Genomic DNA, 14,074 nt, shown 5'->3' on the forward strand with positions numbered 1-14,074 from the left:
TGTGGAGTTTTGACTGTGCAAGGAGTCAGTATTCCTGACCCCTATAGTGTTCAAGAGTGAATTGTATTTTTTTCCAGACTTTTCTTTATTTTCAACCCTTGTTACAGCCACTATTGACAGGTGGTGCTGGCATCAACACTTGAGATGAGGCTCCTCCTTTCAAAAGATTGTGTTTACTTATGGCTTAATTTCCCTCAGGCCCTGCTTTGCCTGGTCCTGAGGATGGTGTTTCCTGCTGCAGGCTCTCTAAATTGGGATTGGGATGGTGGGGCAGCAAGGCAGGGGTGTGTGTGCGCGTGTGTCTATATGGGAGAGGGTGAGTACACTTTGTACTGGGCAACAGCAGGCATTCACTACAGTTTCCTATTCTTCAGGCCTGGGCTGTGGAGACTGGGAAGTACCAGGAAGGAGTGGATGACCCTGACCCGGCTAAATGGAAGGCCCAGCTCCGCTGTGCTCTCAACAAGAGCAGGGAATTCAACCTGATGTATGATGGCACCAAGGAAGTGCCCATGAACCCAGTGAAGATATATCAAGTGTGTGACATCCCCCAGCCTCAGGGGTCAATCATTAACCCAGGTGAGGCCCCAGCTGCTGGGGAGACGGGGGGATAGTGAACCAGGTTCTGGGCTAGGCTCTTAAGGAGATAGTTGGGGGCTCCTGGGTGGCTCAGTCGGATTAAGTGTTGGACTTCAGCTCGGGTCACGATCTCATGGCTCATGAGTTCAAGCCCTGTGTCGGGCTCTGTGCTGACAGCTCAGAGCCTGGAGCCCACTTCTGATTCTGTGTCTTCCTCTCTCTCTGCCCCTCTCCTGCTTGTGCTCTGTCTCTCTCAAAAATAAACAAACATTTAAAAAACTTAAATAAAAAAGAGATAGTTGACTTGCAAATCTCTTACAAAGTTTAAGATTGGAAAAGCAAGAAGGCCTTTCCCTAGGAAGGACCCAGAGAACAAAAGATGTAAAGACAACAAAATCTTCTTGTTCACTTAGGGGAATAGTCACTAGCCTGACTGCTTAAAGCATTAGAATATAGAGGCTATGTAGATTCCTACTGTAGGAAGAGCTTCCTTTGGGACTCAACACTGAGAGGAGAGGTCAAGTAGTTTTGAAGATAGAGGAATTAAACCTTAGGAGGTTTGAATTCTGAACCTGGCTCTTATCACTTTGCTCCTTGTGAAACATCGAATCAAGTCATATGAACTTTGAGCCTCAGTTTCTTCAATGGTAAAATCTGGGTTCTCATCTTTCCTGCCTACTTCAAAGACTATTGTTAAGACTCAACTGACATGACATTTAAAAGCTATTACGTTCTCTGTAAATGTTGGATGAGTGATTATTTAATTTGTAGGATACTTTTTCTAAGCGAATATCACCTGATCCTCCTGTTTACCCAATGCCTGGCAAGCACCAACTAAAGGCCAGACAATTTAGACTTGTCCTCCAATGAATCTAGTGAGCCCCTGCCAAGAGGGAAGCATCTGTCCTCGCTTTAAGCTTAAAGGAGAGAAGTTAGTGTTCTTGAGTCCTTAAAAGCGATGTTAATGTGTAGCAAAAGTAGGAATTAAGAGATTTCTAGGAAAGGGGAGTAGGGCGTGCAGGTCCTAAAAGTAGGGGAGGGGAAGAGAGCTCATGTTAGGGCTCAATAGGAGTTGGAGCCAGAGGTTAATACAGCTTTGGTTCCCATTCTTTTTGGCTAGGATGTGGAGGGAGCACACTGAACCCGGGGAACCTCTGTACTAACAGTACCTAATATGGACAGTGGATCAGCAGCAAGGATGGTAGTGCAACCTGAGTGGCTCACTTGGCGGCTTGTGTGTCTGTTTCTCGGGTAGGATCCACTGGATCTGCTCCTTGGGATGAGAAGGATAATGATGTAGATGAAGAAGATGAGGAAGATGAGCTTGACCAGTCACAGCACCATGTTCCCATCCAGGACACCTTCCCCTTCCTGAACATCAATGGTGAGTGGGTGTGATAGGTGGTACAGAAGAGTGAGGAGGATGGAAGAGGCTTTGCCTTTGCAACTGCTGACCCCTCGGCCCCCACGGCACCGGGAGCAGTGACCAGGTCCTGTCGCCAAGCTGCTGGTCCATTAGCAAGTAGGGGTCATAGACAAAGGAACTCTGCTGGCCCAGTTATCCCAGAGGGTGGCTTCCAGGCCTAGAGAACATCTGAATCTTACACATAATTCAGAGAAATTAAAAATTCAAATCCGTTCTCAATCCCATATACAAATACATCAGTTATAAATTTCACTAATTTTCCTTAAGCCCAAGTGCAGCAGATACCATTTTTATGAATTGTAGGCAAACTCTTTCACTATTTCTCTTGGTATGAATTTTGTGTCACTTTCTTAACAGGGTCTACTTTGCTAGGGCTATATCATGAGAATCTTGTGATTTCTACATCTCTTAATACTAGGGTTTGCTAGAATTTATCTGCAGGAGATTTTTTGCTTCCTTTATGGACTTTTTGAATTCAGCTTCCCAGGAAAAATGAGAGATTGGAAGGTCACTGTGACAAGGTAGGTCGTGACTCTGCCACTGCACATTCTGAAGAAGCTCAAACATGAGGTGAATTGCTTTTCAGCATCTTCACTTGGCCTGTCCATTTGACTAGGAGCAAATGCTATGCATTTAGTTCAGAAGCTTGTCACTGCCTTTCTAATTCCATCTGGCTGCTATAGATCAAATGAGATACTTGTGCCATTTAGAGAATTTAATATATCGAGATGGTTCCTTTGCTCTTTTGGAGTACCCTACTCTAGGTGATTCCCTTACCTTTGAGAATCAAGAAACAACCCTTATTGTCTGTTCACTTGCCCTCCTTCACTTAACCTGCCATTTATATCTTTACAACCAAGTGATGAGTAAAGAAAAATATCATTGACCTTTTTCATGGTCCGTTTTGCCACGTGCTACATTCCCACTTAGTGATTTGAGTTGGATACCTGGAGATGTGAGATCCTTTCCCAAATCCTTGACTGACTTATTCTATTATTCTTACCCCTGAAAAGGATGCAACCTATTTCCAGGATCTTGATTTCCTATTTCTGTTCATATTTTACTAAACTAAAGTTGTGTGGCCTTATGTAACGGGCTGCCTTGGATCCTTTTTGGGAAGATGTGGGACGTCTGTTAAAAACAAAAAAGTAAAATGGGTACATAGATTTAACCAGGCTTGTGCACAAAGGGTCAAAGAAACATTAACTTCTATGATTTCAGAGCTGTTGGGGCAGAGGAAGAATTGTTGAAGGATAGATGCCTAAGAGGTGAGGCTAGGAGGAGAAATCTGTAGACTTTGGAGTGAGTCAACTCTGCCAAGAGCAGGAAAATAGGATGGGTGTTTCACTATCTTTCTTAAAAAGCTTTGACTAGATGCTTTTGAATAAATAGTGGTCTTACGTGGTTTAAAATTCATGATGGTACAAATGAATCAATTTATTGATTATTACAAAGGTAATCAGTTAAAAGGTTTTCCCTCCTTTCTGTCTCTGAACCTCCTGCTCAGCTTCCCTGGAGGAAAGAGATCCTTTCAGGTTTTGGGGTATCCTTTCAGATGTTTTGTGTACCTAAAAGTATTTGTTTGTTTTTAATGGAATTTCTATACACTGAAAACTAATCAATTAATTCAGTTGAGTTCATTGTATTGAAGACAGCCAACTCCTACTTAATTGCTGGGGTCGAAATCTGCAACAGGGAGCCTCTCATTCATGCCCATTCTAATTTAACCCCAGAGAAGACTCACATGTCTGTTAATCATGAACAAATGCAGGTTTTCTGAACGATGAGTTTATGGGAGAACTAATACGATTAGGAAGCAGAAGAAGGAGGGGAACCTTATTATCATGTTAGTTGTGCGAATCATTCATTGATGGGTTGCTGCCACGCCAAGTTATAGTCCAGTGTTTGACTCTTGTCTGTTGACCTTGTTAGGTTTTAGAAACTCAGACCAGGTGATGTACGTATGTGGTACCCCTGCCTGCTCACCCGCATCCTTCTGTTCTAGGTTCTCCCATGGCACCAGCCAGTGTGGGTAACTGCAGCCCTGAAGCAGTGTGGCCTAAAACTGAACCTCTGGAAATGGAAGTACCCCAGGCACCCATACAGCCTTTCTATAGCTCTCCAGAGCTGTGGATCAGCTCTCTCCCCAGTAAGTGAGCCTTGATCTTTCTAGTTGGGTCTTTAGCTCCTGTTATAGTCCCTTCCCTGCCCCACCTTCTGCTTCCATTTATTTGCCATGTATAGAGTAGCTACCTATCCTCCAGGCAGCCTCTGTCTGGTTCCTGGCTGGCTGATGAGTCACCAGGGAAGAAGTAAAGAAACATCAGTTCATATCTACTTGCCCATGGGAGTGCTCTGATTCATTGCAGCTCTAGGCTATTCACCTCTTAGGTGGGTAGAAAGCCTAGGTTAATCAGTTTGGCTAGGAGATCTGGGGACAAGGCCAGTTGTGGAATAAGAAGATGAATTAACATGGATTCAATAAAGAAGGCTCTTAGAATTTGAGGGGCTGCTGAGTGGGAGAAAATGTTTCTGAATTGAACACAAATTGATCTCAATGAAGAATCAATGTCATTGTCCCATCTCCCTTTCACAGTGTACATGGTGGTAGTGGGGATGGGGTGGGGGGTGGGGATGCAGGTGCTAGCATTTTGTCCAAGAGGCTAATAGCTTTGATGAGATCTATAAGGTTCAATGGAGGTTTGATGAGTGAAAATTTACTTTGCTGTGAACTGTGTCCTTTAATGATAAATTGTTAGAACAGATCCACAGAGTGTGCTCATATGTTTTCAGAAGATGGATTGGTATTTTTTATTATTCCTCTGGGATAATTTCTTTAAAAATGAGCCAAAAATGTGGCACAAACCAGATACTTTGGTTTTTAGCTCTTTCCAACGCTTCCTGATGTGAAGACTTAAGTCAGTATAAGTGAGGAGACTGGCCCCAGAAGTCTGCCTGGAGAAATTCTAGCCCTTAGGGTGTGATGATTAAACAGAGATAGTATACATGGACCTTGAACTGTCTGCTTTAAGGCAGCCTTTTGACTGAATATTCCAGGAATAGGTTGATGTCTCCCTTTATTACAGGAAGGATAACTATGGCAGTGACCTTCCTGAATGCTGGTTGAAAACTGGCCTGATCTTGATGGACTTGCATGAGTCTCAAGGATAGACAGGCCGAGCAGCAGAGCAGGACTCTCACTGTCCTCTCTCACCTTGCAGTGACTGACCTGGACATCAAGTTTCAGTACCGTGGGAAGGAATATGGGCAGACCATGACGGTGAGCAACCCCCAGGGCTGCCGGCTCTTCTATGGGGACCTGGGTCCCATGCCTGACCAAGAGGAGCTCTTCGGTCCTGTCAGCCTGGAGCAGGTCAAGTTCCCAGGTCCAGAGCACATCACCAATGAGAAGCAGAAGCTGTTCACCAGTAAACTGCTAGATGTCATGGACAGAGGACTGATCCTAGAGGTCAGCGGTCATGCCATTTATGCCATCAGGCTGTGCCAGTGCAAGGTGTACTGGTCTGGGCCATGTGCCCCATCACCTGTTGCCCCCAACCTGATTGAGAGACAAAAGAAGGTCAAACTATTCTGTCTGGAAACATTCCTTAGTGGTAAGTCGTTTTTCAGAAGGTTGATGGTTGGGCACTGCTCCCTGGAAGGTTTTCCTCCTTCCCTTCCCCACCCCCTTCTTGGATCTGCAAAGATCTTAATAAAAAACTACTTCTGGAGGAAGTCAAGGTAGAAGGGAACTTTAGTGCTGAAAACTGAAAGTGACCTGGGCAACAAAGAAGGGCATTCCACTTCAAAGCTATGTACTTGGAAGCTATTTTTAGGTCGGTTGTGGCAGTTTTAATAGCAGAAGAGGGAGACAGCCTTGTCATTACCACCAAATGCCACCAGCTTATCCTTAACTTTGGAAGGTGACATCATCATAATCAGCAAAAGATATACTCTTCTCATTTGGGAAATATCTGAGTGGCAAATTCAAGCAGACAAATTTAGGGAGAATACTGAAATGTGGATTTTACAATATAATTTGAACCTCAGGTCTAGTTCAGTGACGTCCAACAGAACCCTCTGAAATGATAATGTTGTATATTTGTCTTGTCCACTATAGCCCACATGGGGCCGTTGAGCATATGTGACTCATATGACTAAAGAACTATTTGATTTTAATTAATTTAAATGTAATAGCCACATGTGGCTAGTGGTCACCATATTGGACAGCATAAAATATGGTATTAACTGAGTGGATATGGAAGGACCCAGTACACCAGACTTGCTCTTCCACCTTCTACAGATCTCATTGCCCACCAGAAAGGACAGATAGAGAAGCAGCCGCCATTTGAGATCTATTTATGCTTTGGGGAAGAATGGCCAGATGGGAAGCCCCTGGAAAGGAAACTCATCTTGGTTCAGGTGAGGAGATAAGGATGTGTCAACAACTCTTTGCCTTTTTACCAGTGCTTTAGCCCCTAAGACTAGGGTTGTGCTGAGCAAAGATCCATCAGCTTATGTGGGTTTTAATCCCGTCAGATAGAGTAGCCGACTCAAGCTTTGTTTTTTGCAAGAACCAAGTAGGTCCTATTAAAGCAGGGCCAAGCTGGAGAATACAAGGTCCTCAAAGTGGGTGACTGATTTAGTGAAGATCTTCTCTTTCATTCCCTCACTGACATCAGAATCTTGCTGGGAAGGATATAATCCTTTCCATCTCTTTTAGAAAAACCTTTTTTAAAAAAAATTTTTTAATGTTTATTTATTTTTGAGAGAGAAAGAGAGAAGAGGGGAGGGACAGAGATAGAGGGAGACACAGAATCTGAAGCAGGCTCCAGGCTCTGAGCTGTAGGCATAGAGCCTGACGTGGGGCTTGGACTCATGAACCATGAGATCATGACCTAAGTCAAAGTCAGAGGCTCAACTGACTGAGCCACCCAGGTGCCCCTTAGAAAAACCTTCTGAGTTCCTTTTAAGAACGTAACTTTATTCTAATAAGTGGCAGCAAGACCACTTGGGTTTGGTCCCTGGATTTGTACAAAAAGGCGACAGAGGAAATGTGGGTAAAAGTCTTGCTAAATAAGCAGCTGTTTGCTTAGGCATGTGGTGTGATGATACATACAGGTTTGTTTTTTTTTTTTCTTCTAGAGTGAATTTTGGCAGGATGGTTCAGAGGTGTACCCTTATCTAGACATTAGAGTTGGGACTTCTCCAGGGCCTCACTGGTCCTTCCTTCGATCTTGAGTCCCTCCTGCCATTTATCTATTTATTTAATTTTATTTATTTATTTTTGACGAGGGGGAGGGTGGGGGGGAGGGGCAGAGAGAGAGGAGGAGAGAGAGAATCCCAAGCAGGATTTGCACCGTCAGTACAGAGCCCGATGTGGGGCTCGAACTCACAAACTGCAAGACCATAACCTGAGCCAAAATCAAGAGTTGGACGCTTAATTGATTGAGCCACCCAGGCGCCCCCTCCTGCTATTTAAAAATTCCTTTTCTTCACCAGATAATTGTGTGCTCTGTGTCCTGAACAGGTCATTCCGGTGGTAGCTCGGATGATCTACGAGATGTTTTCTGGTGATTTTACACGGTCCTTTGACAGTGGCAGTGTCCGCCTGCAGATCTCAACTCCGGACATCAAAGATAACATCGTTGCTCAGCTGAAACAGCTGTACCGCATCCTCCAAACCCAGGAAAGCTGGCAGCCCATGCAGCCTACCCCCAGCATGCAACTACCCACTGCCCTGCCAGCCCAGTAATCATGAACGACATCTTTTTTTTTTTTTACAGTATTGTACATATGGATATTTTTTATTCAGATTTAACCAGCTCTTAAACCTCTCCTTTCTTACGATCTTACAATGGTCTCCAACTCTCCACATACGCTTGACTTTTAAAGTTGATTTAATTTATGGAAAAATCACCCTTCATATCCCCCCTTTCTTTTTTAAACCTCCCCATGTTAGTGTAATGTAGTAGGAGATTTGACCTGGGAGTTTGGACACCAGCCTTCTAGCTGCACCTCTCCTTCAGTGGTATGACCTTGAACTACCAAGTTATTTAACCTCTAGGCTTCAGATTCATTACTGTAAAGTGAAGGGGCGGAACAATGCCTGAAACAATGCCAGCTTTAAAACTCTGGCCTGATAACTTCATTCTACTTGTACAAGGCAAAAAAACTGCCTGGAACAGAACCCTTCTGCATTGTTCTAGCACTATTTTTTTTCCTTTTATTAAAGTTCCCTCAAGCACTGATTTGTCCAAGATTGATCACCGTTTGACCTGTTCTGCTAGTATAGTAAGCTTGGCTCCCTGACGGGGTAAGAGAGAGGGAGGGGAACTGGCTAGTTGCTTAGGAACCAAGCTTGATATCTAAATAGAAATATGTGCCAAAGTCTGAAAGTCACCTGGTCTGTGGAGTAAAGCCTCATAAACTGAGCTTCTAAAGGGAATCTGTCAACAGAAGGCCTAGGGATTGTGCAGAATTGGTTGTCCGGTATCTACCTTGCCACCACTCAAATAACACTGTGGTGGGGGGGGGGGGTGCGGGGGCGGGTGTAGATAAGAGTATATGACTCAGTGGTACTCTTCAGAAAAGATAGAGCTCTTTTTCCTTTTTTTCTTTGAGGAAGACCTGGGAGTGCGCTGGGCCATGTAGGACAAACTCGTGACTACAACAGGGACACTTCGTTCTTGTTTGGAAACTTTTACAATTTTACTACCCTTTGGATTTTTTGCTGTTGGAAAAATGGGGTATTCAGTTTTAAGGCCAAAGTGAAGGAGGACTAGGCTGTGCTCTTCTGCAAAAGGCTCACCTGGCCCAAACCTGCTTGTCTCCCTTCTTGTGGAGGTGGCTGGGCGTGAAGGACTCAGGTGAAGAATGGTGTAGAACACTGCAACTATGGCTGCCACAGACTGGTCTTATCTGTTAACTTTTGCTCCATCCCTGACCTCTCTGTCCTACCCCCCAACCTTTTTTTTTTTTTTTTTTTTTTAAAGACAAGCATAATTGAAACTCTAAAACCTAAATGGAGAACAAGATGTTAATCTCTGGTTGCAGGCCCCTAATCCTCTTGAATACTGATGCCTATCCATGCCAGGCCATAATAAGAAAACCCCTGTCTAGTGTGCTGCACTTAAACCAGGCCATCCCCCATTTGCTACTGAAGTTGAGCTAGCTGAAAAGTCAGGCAGCTTCAAAAGCCTTAGGCTCAATTCAGTCACAGGTGGCAGTGGGACTTATTTAGAATGCTAAAGCTGTGGTTTTAGGGTCTCTAAGGGACCTAGTAGGATCTGCTCTTACTAAAGTATGACCAAGAGAAATCTGGGTAAATGTCAGGTGCTGATCTGTGAGCAGAAGTTGGGCTTCTAGAAACTAGAAAACATGCAAGGTATAGAACCTTTATATTTTTTGATCATTTTGTTGAGTGGGTGACGTGAAGGATTTGGTCTTTGTGTCTGGCTGCCTCTGTCTATACCTGCCCAGCTCAAAGTTAAAAAGAACCCACTGTAGGTAAACTGGGAGGGCAACTGCTAGATCTGGGTAGTGCTTTTCCCTTATTCTTGGAGAGGCTAATAGCCAATCTGTCCATCTGGCTGGGGGTCCAGATAATATGAGCTGGCAAAGGTGTTGAAAATTGTGTTTTGAAGGGCCAAGAAGGATCAAACTTCCAGTATGTGACTGTAATAAAAAATTCACAAACATGTCAGAGGAATGGATGAGTGGTTCTATGTGGTCTTCATGAGACAGCCTGGTTTCTTCCATGTTTTCTATTGTTTTTACAGTGCTGGGAGAGTGCAGTGCTGTCCACTGATCTCCCTCAGTTCTCCTTCTCTGGTCCCGATGGATTGATAGATACGAGGTGTATCTTTCTTGGGAGAGTGTTTATCTCCTTTAGTGGCGACACACTCTTGATGTGTTCTACTTCCTTGTGTCCACGTTGCTCAAGAGTGGAAAGGGAATTAGATGGTGTCACCAGCTCTTCTTTTTGTTCACTGTCCACCCCACCAAACCAGGTTAGCTCAAAGTTCAAAACCAAACAAAACACAACACTATAGGTAAATTGGGGGAGCAAGTGTTGGATCTGGGCTGTTCCTTCCCTATATAATTAGGTATCTGGTTTTATGTTCCCAAAGCATCCTATACTTCCTTTTGCAGAATAATCTGTTCCCTGGTAATTGCTCAGCATTTGTGTCCTGCTCGATTACAAAATTGCTGAAAGTAGGGACTGTTTGTCTTGGACTTTGTTGCCAGTGCCTGGTACATAGTACGTTCTCAAATATAACATCCTTGAACAACACAAGTTTGAACTGCATAGGCCCATTTATACTCAGATTGTTTTTTGATATAGTAGAGTACTATAAACGTATTTTCTCATATATTTTTTTAGCATTTTTTCCTCTAGCTTTATTGTAAGAATACAGTATATAATACATGTTGCTATAATAAAAATATGTGCTAATTGCTTATATTATCAGAAAGCCTTCTGGTCAATAGTAGGCTATTCGTAAAGTTTTGGGAGAGTCAAAAGTTATACACAGAGTATCTCCTGTGTACACCCCCTAAAACCTGGGTTGTTCAAGGGTCAACTGTATTTGTTGTTAGAATAAATGAATGAACTAAGGAAGCCTTTCATCTTACAGATTTATTGCTAACCCACCATGGAAAATAAAATAAATATGGCGAAGGAAAAATCCTCAAATTAGTTCCTAGTCTCTGTTTCTGACTCCTTCTGAGCTAAGGACCAGTGTTAGCCTGGGGGTTCCTACATGCTGGCAGGCCTCATCCTTACTCCATAGTTGCCTCTCTTCACCGGCTGAAGACCCCGCCACGGTAGAGCCAGGAGTGCCAACGTCCAGTGTAGGAGCCCGCAGTTCCCTCTGCATCTGTCCCGCCCATGGAGCATGGAGTCTGGGCCATTTCCTCAGATGAGCTTTCTCAAGAAATTCTTAGCTGGCAGTTAGGAGCGTTAAACCTTCAGCGAAATCACACTTTCTTCTTGTTGAGCAGATTGAAAAGCCTCTGCACCTCTGCTCTTATGTGAAGTCAGGAAATTGAATTCCTCTAACTTGAGCTCCGGGAAGGTGGGGTTTTTGTCTATTTTGTACGTTGTAATAGCGCCAGCGCCTAGAATCGTGCCTGGCACACCTTTGTTCAGAGTGAATAATGCTCATGCCCTTTACACCCTGCTTAGAGATGACAAATCTTGGGCAGGACAGCACTTGTGCAGCCACTTCTAGGAATTCAGCGTCTCAAATTTAGCATTTAGGGAGGTCAAAGTAAACCAACTTTGCAGCGCCACTCACAGGTGAGGTGTAAAACATGTCGCTTGCCACGGGATAGGCTTCGTTTGGAGTGGGGGAAGCGCATTTCTCCAGACGCAAATCAAAGGATGTCTTTGCGTTGCGTGCCCTCCTAAGGCTTCTCAGCCTGAAGAACACACAGGCTGGGCACGACGCGAAGCCACGTGAGGGCAACGACAGGCTGCTAGTTTCACCAGGTCCCGCCTTCCTTCGTGCACTTCCGCCCCTCCCCGTTCCTACTCAGAGGGGCGGGCCGGCTTCTGTCTGGCCGGAAAGGGCCTGGCCTCAGGAGCCCACACTTCCGGCACGGACTTGCCAGAGGTTCTAACGCGAGGCGCGCGAGGAGAATGGATGACGTCGCGGAAAGCGGTGGGAGGGCTTGTGTTGGGCAAGCGCGGTAGGCCCGTTTCGCCGACTCGGAACCCAGAGCGTTGAAGGGGCTTTCCAGTATTGCGGCGGAGCCCGCGGTCCTCGCCGTGTCCTCGGCAGCCCGCACGAAACTGGAAGGCATTTCTGAGCCTGCGAACCTGCAGCGGAAGTGGAAGCAGAACGTACGTGTGTGAAAGAGACCTGCCTCATTTAACAAATCACTGTAGTGTGCTCAGGACAGGGTGGGGGGATTGGAGTTAGCCCATCTTCCGAGGGTCCGTCGACATCGGCCAGAAGGGAAAGGCGGGGACCACAAAAGTAAAACACAGCCCTCCTGCAGTTCTAACAGGTTTTATTTATTTACTTTTACGTCTCAGGGTGCAGTGGTTGTAAGTCCACATTCTTGTGTGTATTTAATCAGACCGCTGTTCCTAGTTATTGGCGGGAAGATAAGAGGAAGCTGGCAATGGAAACCTAGAATTTTGGAACCTAGAATTTTACCTCAGAAGGGCAATTTTAGATGAAATGCCCGGAATTTTGCCAAAGACAGCCCTGCCACTTCTCTGCCCCAAACTCCTTAAGGGTTGAATCCAAGAAAGTAGTTTACAACAGGTAAAATTTAGAAGAAATCAGAGAGAATATAAATCTAGCCATGAGGCCTGAAAGACACACGAAATTTGGGACTAAGGGAGACTAAGGCAGCCTTAGAAATGAGTTACGATTGATGATCTCATCTTGTCTGGTCTGTATTAGCATTTCAAAGCAGAGGGAGGGACAAAAAGATCTTTGGAAGGTGCTGTAAAGTTTAGGGGAAGGCTGTTGGCAGGTTTCCTGATGTGTCACTGGCTGGTGTTAACAGTCCCTGCTACTGCTTTGTTTTTAGGCCCTTCCTCAAGTGACTGGAGCTTACAGATGCGGTCCAGGGCAGGGAACTGTGGCTAGGTAAGGAGGCCATGCTTGATGTTGCTTCCAGATCCCATGTCAACACCAAGTCCTCAGATGCTGGTGGCAGCTGCTCAGCAGACCCTGGGCATGGGAAAGAGACGGGGCCCACCCCGAGCCGTCTGCCTTCACCTAGCTGGAGAGGTGCTGGCCGTGGCCCGGGGACTGAAGCCAGCCCTGCTCTATGATTGCAGTTGTGCAGGGACATCAGAGCTCCAGAGCTATCTGGAGGAGTTGCAGGGCTTGGGCTTCCTGACCCAGGGACTTCACATCCTTGAGATTGGAGAAAACAGCCTGATTGTCAGTCCTGAGCATGTATGTCAGCGCTTGGAGCAGGTACTGCTTGGTACCATAGCCTTTGTGGATGTTTCCAGCTCCCAACCTCACCCTTCTATTTGCTCCCTGGACCAACTTCAGGATTTGAAGGCCATAATCGTTGAGATCATCACACATTTGCAAGGGCTGCAGAGGGACTTACCCCTGGAAGTCTCCTGCAGCAGACTTCGTTCTTCAGACTGGAATCTCTGTACTGTGTTTGGGGTCCTCCTGGGCTATCCTGTTCCATATACCTTTCATCTGAACCAGGGAGATGACAACTGCTTAGGCCTGACCCCACTACGGGTTTTCACTGCCCGGATCTCATGGCTGCTTGGTCAGTCCCCAGTCTTGCTCTATTCCTTTAGTGTCCCAGAGAGCTTGTTCCCAGCCCTGAGGGAGATTATAAACACTTGGGAGAAGGACCTTAGAACTCGATGTAGGAGGCAGAATGACTTTGCTGACTTGAGCATCTCCTCCGAGATAGTCACGTTGCCAGCTGTGGCTCTCTGACTTCAGCTCTTCTCTCATGTAGAAGATGCTCAGTAGATGATCAGCTCCGGGTTAGGGATGGCATCTCAATGACCAATTCTGAGCATCTTGAGAAAATTAGGGAAAAATTCTGCGAACAGTTGTCCTCATCTCAGTGGGCATGGGAACAGGTGATAGTGGTGTTGGTTGTACATAGTTGCCATTTCTATAGTAGGGAGTCCTCGTGACTTAACTGAGATGTCTGTTCATTTTTCACTGGATAGGGGATAGAAGAAAGATTGTGGAGACAGGCGGTGGAAGTCAAGTAGTCTGTTCTTGTGTGGTGGTTGTAAATATACCTGCCCCGGTGGGCAGTGTCTGCCAGAAAGTAGAGGACTAGGTAAGTTTTACTGCATGTTTATATACCACCAACTGAATCGGACTAGGGAGAGTAGACCAGGATTCTCTAATGTCTTATGATTGTGTTGTGATATGTCTGTCATTCAGGGGTAAACTAAGAGTTCAGAGGAACAGAGACTTGTTAGGTGAAGTTTATTTTACAGTAGGTTAAAAAAAATAATAAAGTCAGAAATCTCTGTGGGAAAACCCACACTCTAAAGTATGTAAACATTCTGAGTTTTTTGAGTTTCTTGCTTCAGACTTTCACCCAGGC

General features: G+C 45.2%; 3 protein-coding genes across 5 annotated transcripts in view; all 3 read left to right on the forward strand.

Moving 5' to 3' along the window:
* The window catches only part of IRF6 (interferon regulatory factor 6), a 37,712-nt gene extending 29,198 nt beyond the window's left edge, over positions 1 to 8,514 (forward strand). For all 3 annotated transcript variants that reach the window (XM_042976632.1, XM_007096149.3, XM_015543857.2), the window contains exons 4-9: positions 375 to 579; positions 1,835 to 1,963; positions 4,011 to 4,154; positions 5,227 to 5,619; positions 6,309 to 6,427; positions 7,536 to 8,514. In XM_042976632.1, coding sequence (XP_042832566.1) covers positions 375 to 579; positions 1,835 to 1,963; positions 4,011 to 4,154; positions 5,227 to 5,619; positions 6,309 to 6,427; positions 7,536 to 7,760 — 1,215 coding nt within the window. In that variant the 3' untranslated portion in view covers positions 7,761 to 8,514. The remainder of the gene's footprint in view (positions 1 to 374; positions 580 to 1,834; positions 1,964 to 4,010; positions 4,155 to 5,226; positions 5,620 to 6,308; positions 6,428 to 7,535) is intronic.
* A 3,252-nt stretch (positions 8,515 to 11,766) lies between these two features.
* Positions 11,767 to 14,023, forward strand: CF3H1orf74 (chromosome F3 C1orf74 homolog). The gene is made up of 2 exons (XM_007096148.3): positions 11,767 to 11,855; positions 12,557 to 14,023. Exon 2 carries the CDS (start codon positions 12,634 to 12,636, stop codon positions 13,441 to 13,443), a length of 810 nt encoding a protein of 269 aa, XP_007096210.2. The 5' UTR covers positions 11,767 to 11,855; positions 12,557 to 12,633; the 3' UTR covers positions 13,444 to 14,023.
* The window catches only part of LAMB3 (laminin subunit beta 3), a 164,289-nt gene continuing 162,008 nt past the window's right edge, over positions 11,794 to 14,074 (forward strand). Inside the window, exon 1 of the mRNA XM_042976615.1 lies at positions 11,794 to 11,855. The gene's annotated coding sequence lies outside the window, so the exon portion shown is untranslated. The remainder of the gene's footprint in view (positions 11,856 to 14,074) is intronic.

This window comes from Panthera tigris, chromosome F3 (genome assembly GCF_018350195.1).
Source record: "Panthera tigris isolate Pti1 chromosome F3, P.tigris_Pti1_mat1.1, whole genome shotgun sequence".
NCBI lineage: Eukaryota > Metazoa > Chordata > Mammalia > Carnivora > Felidae > Panthera > Panthera tigris.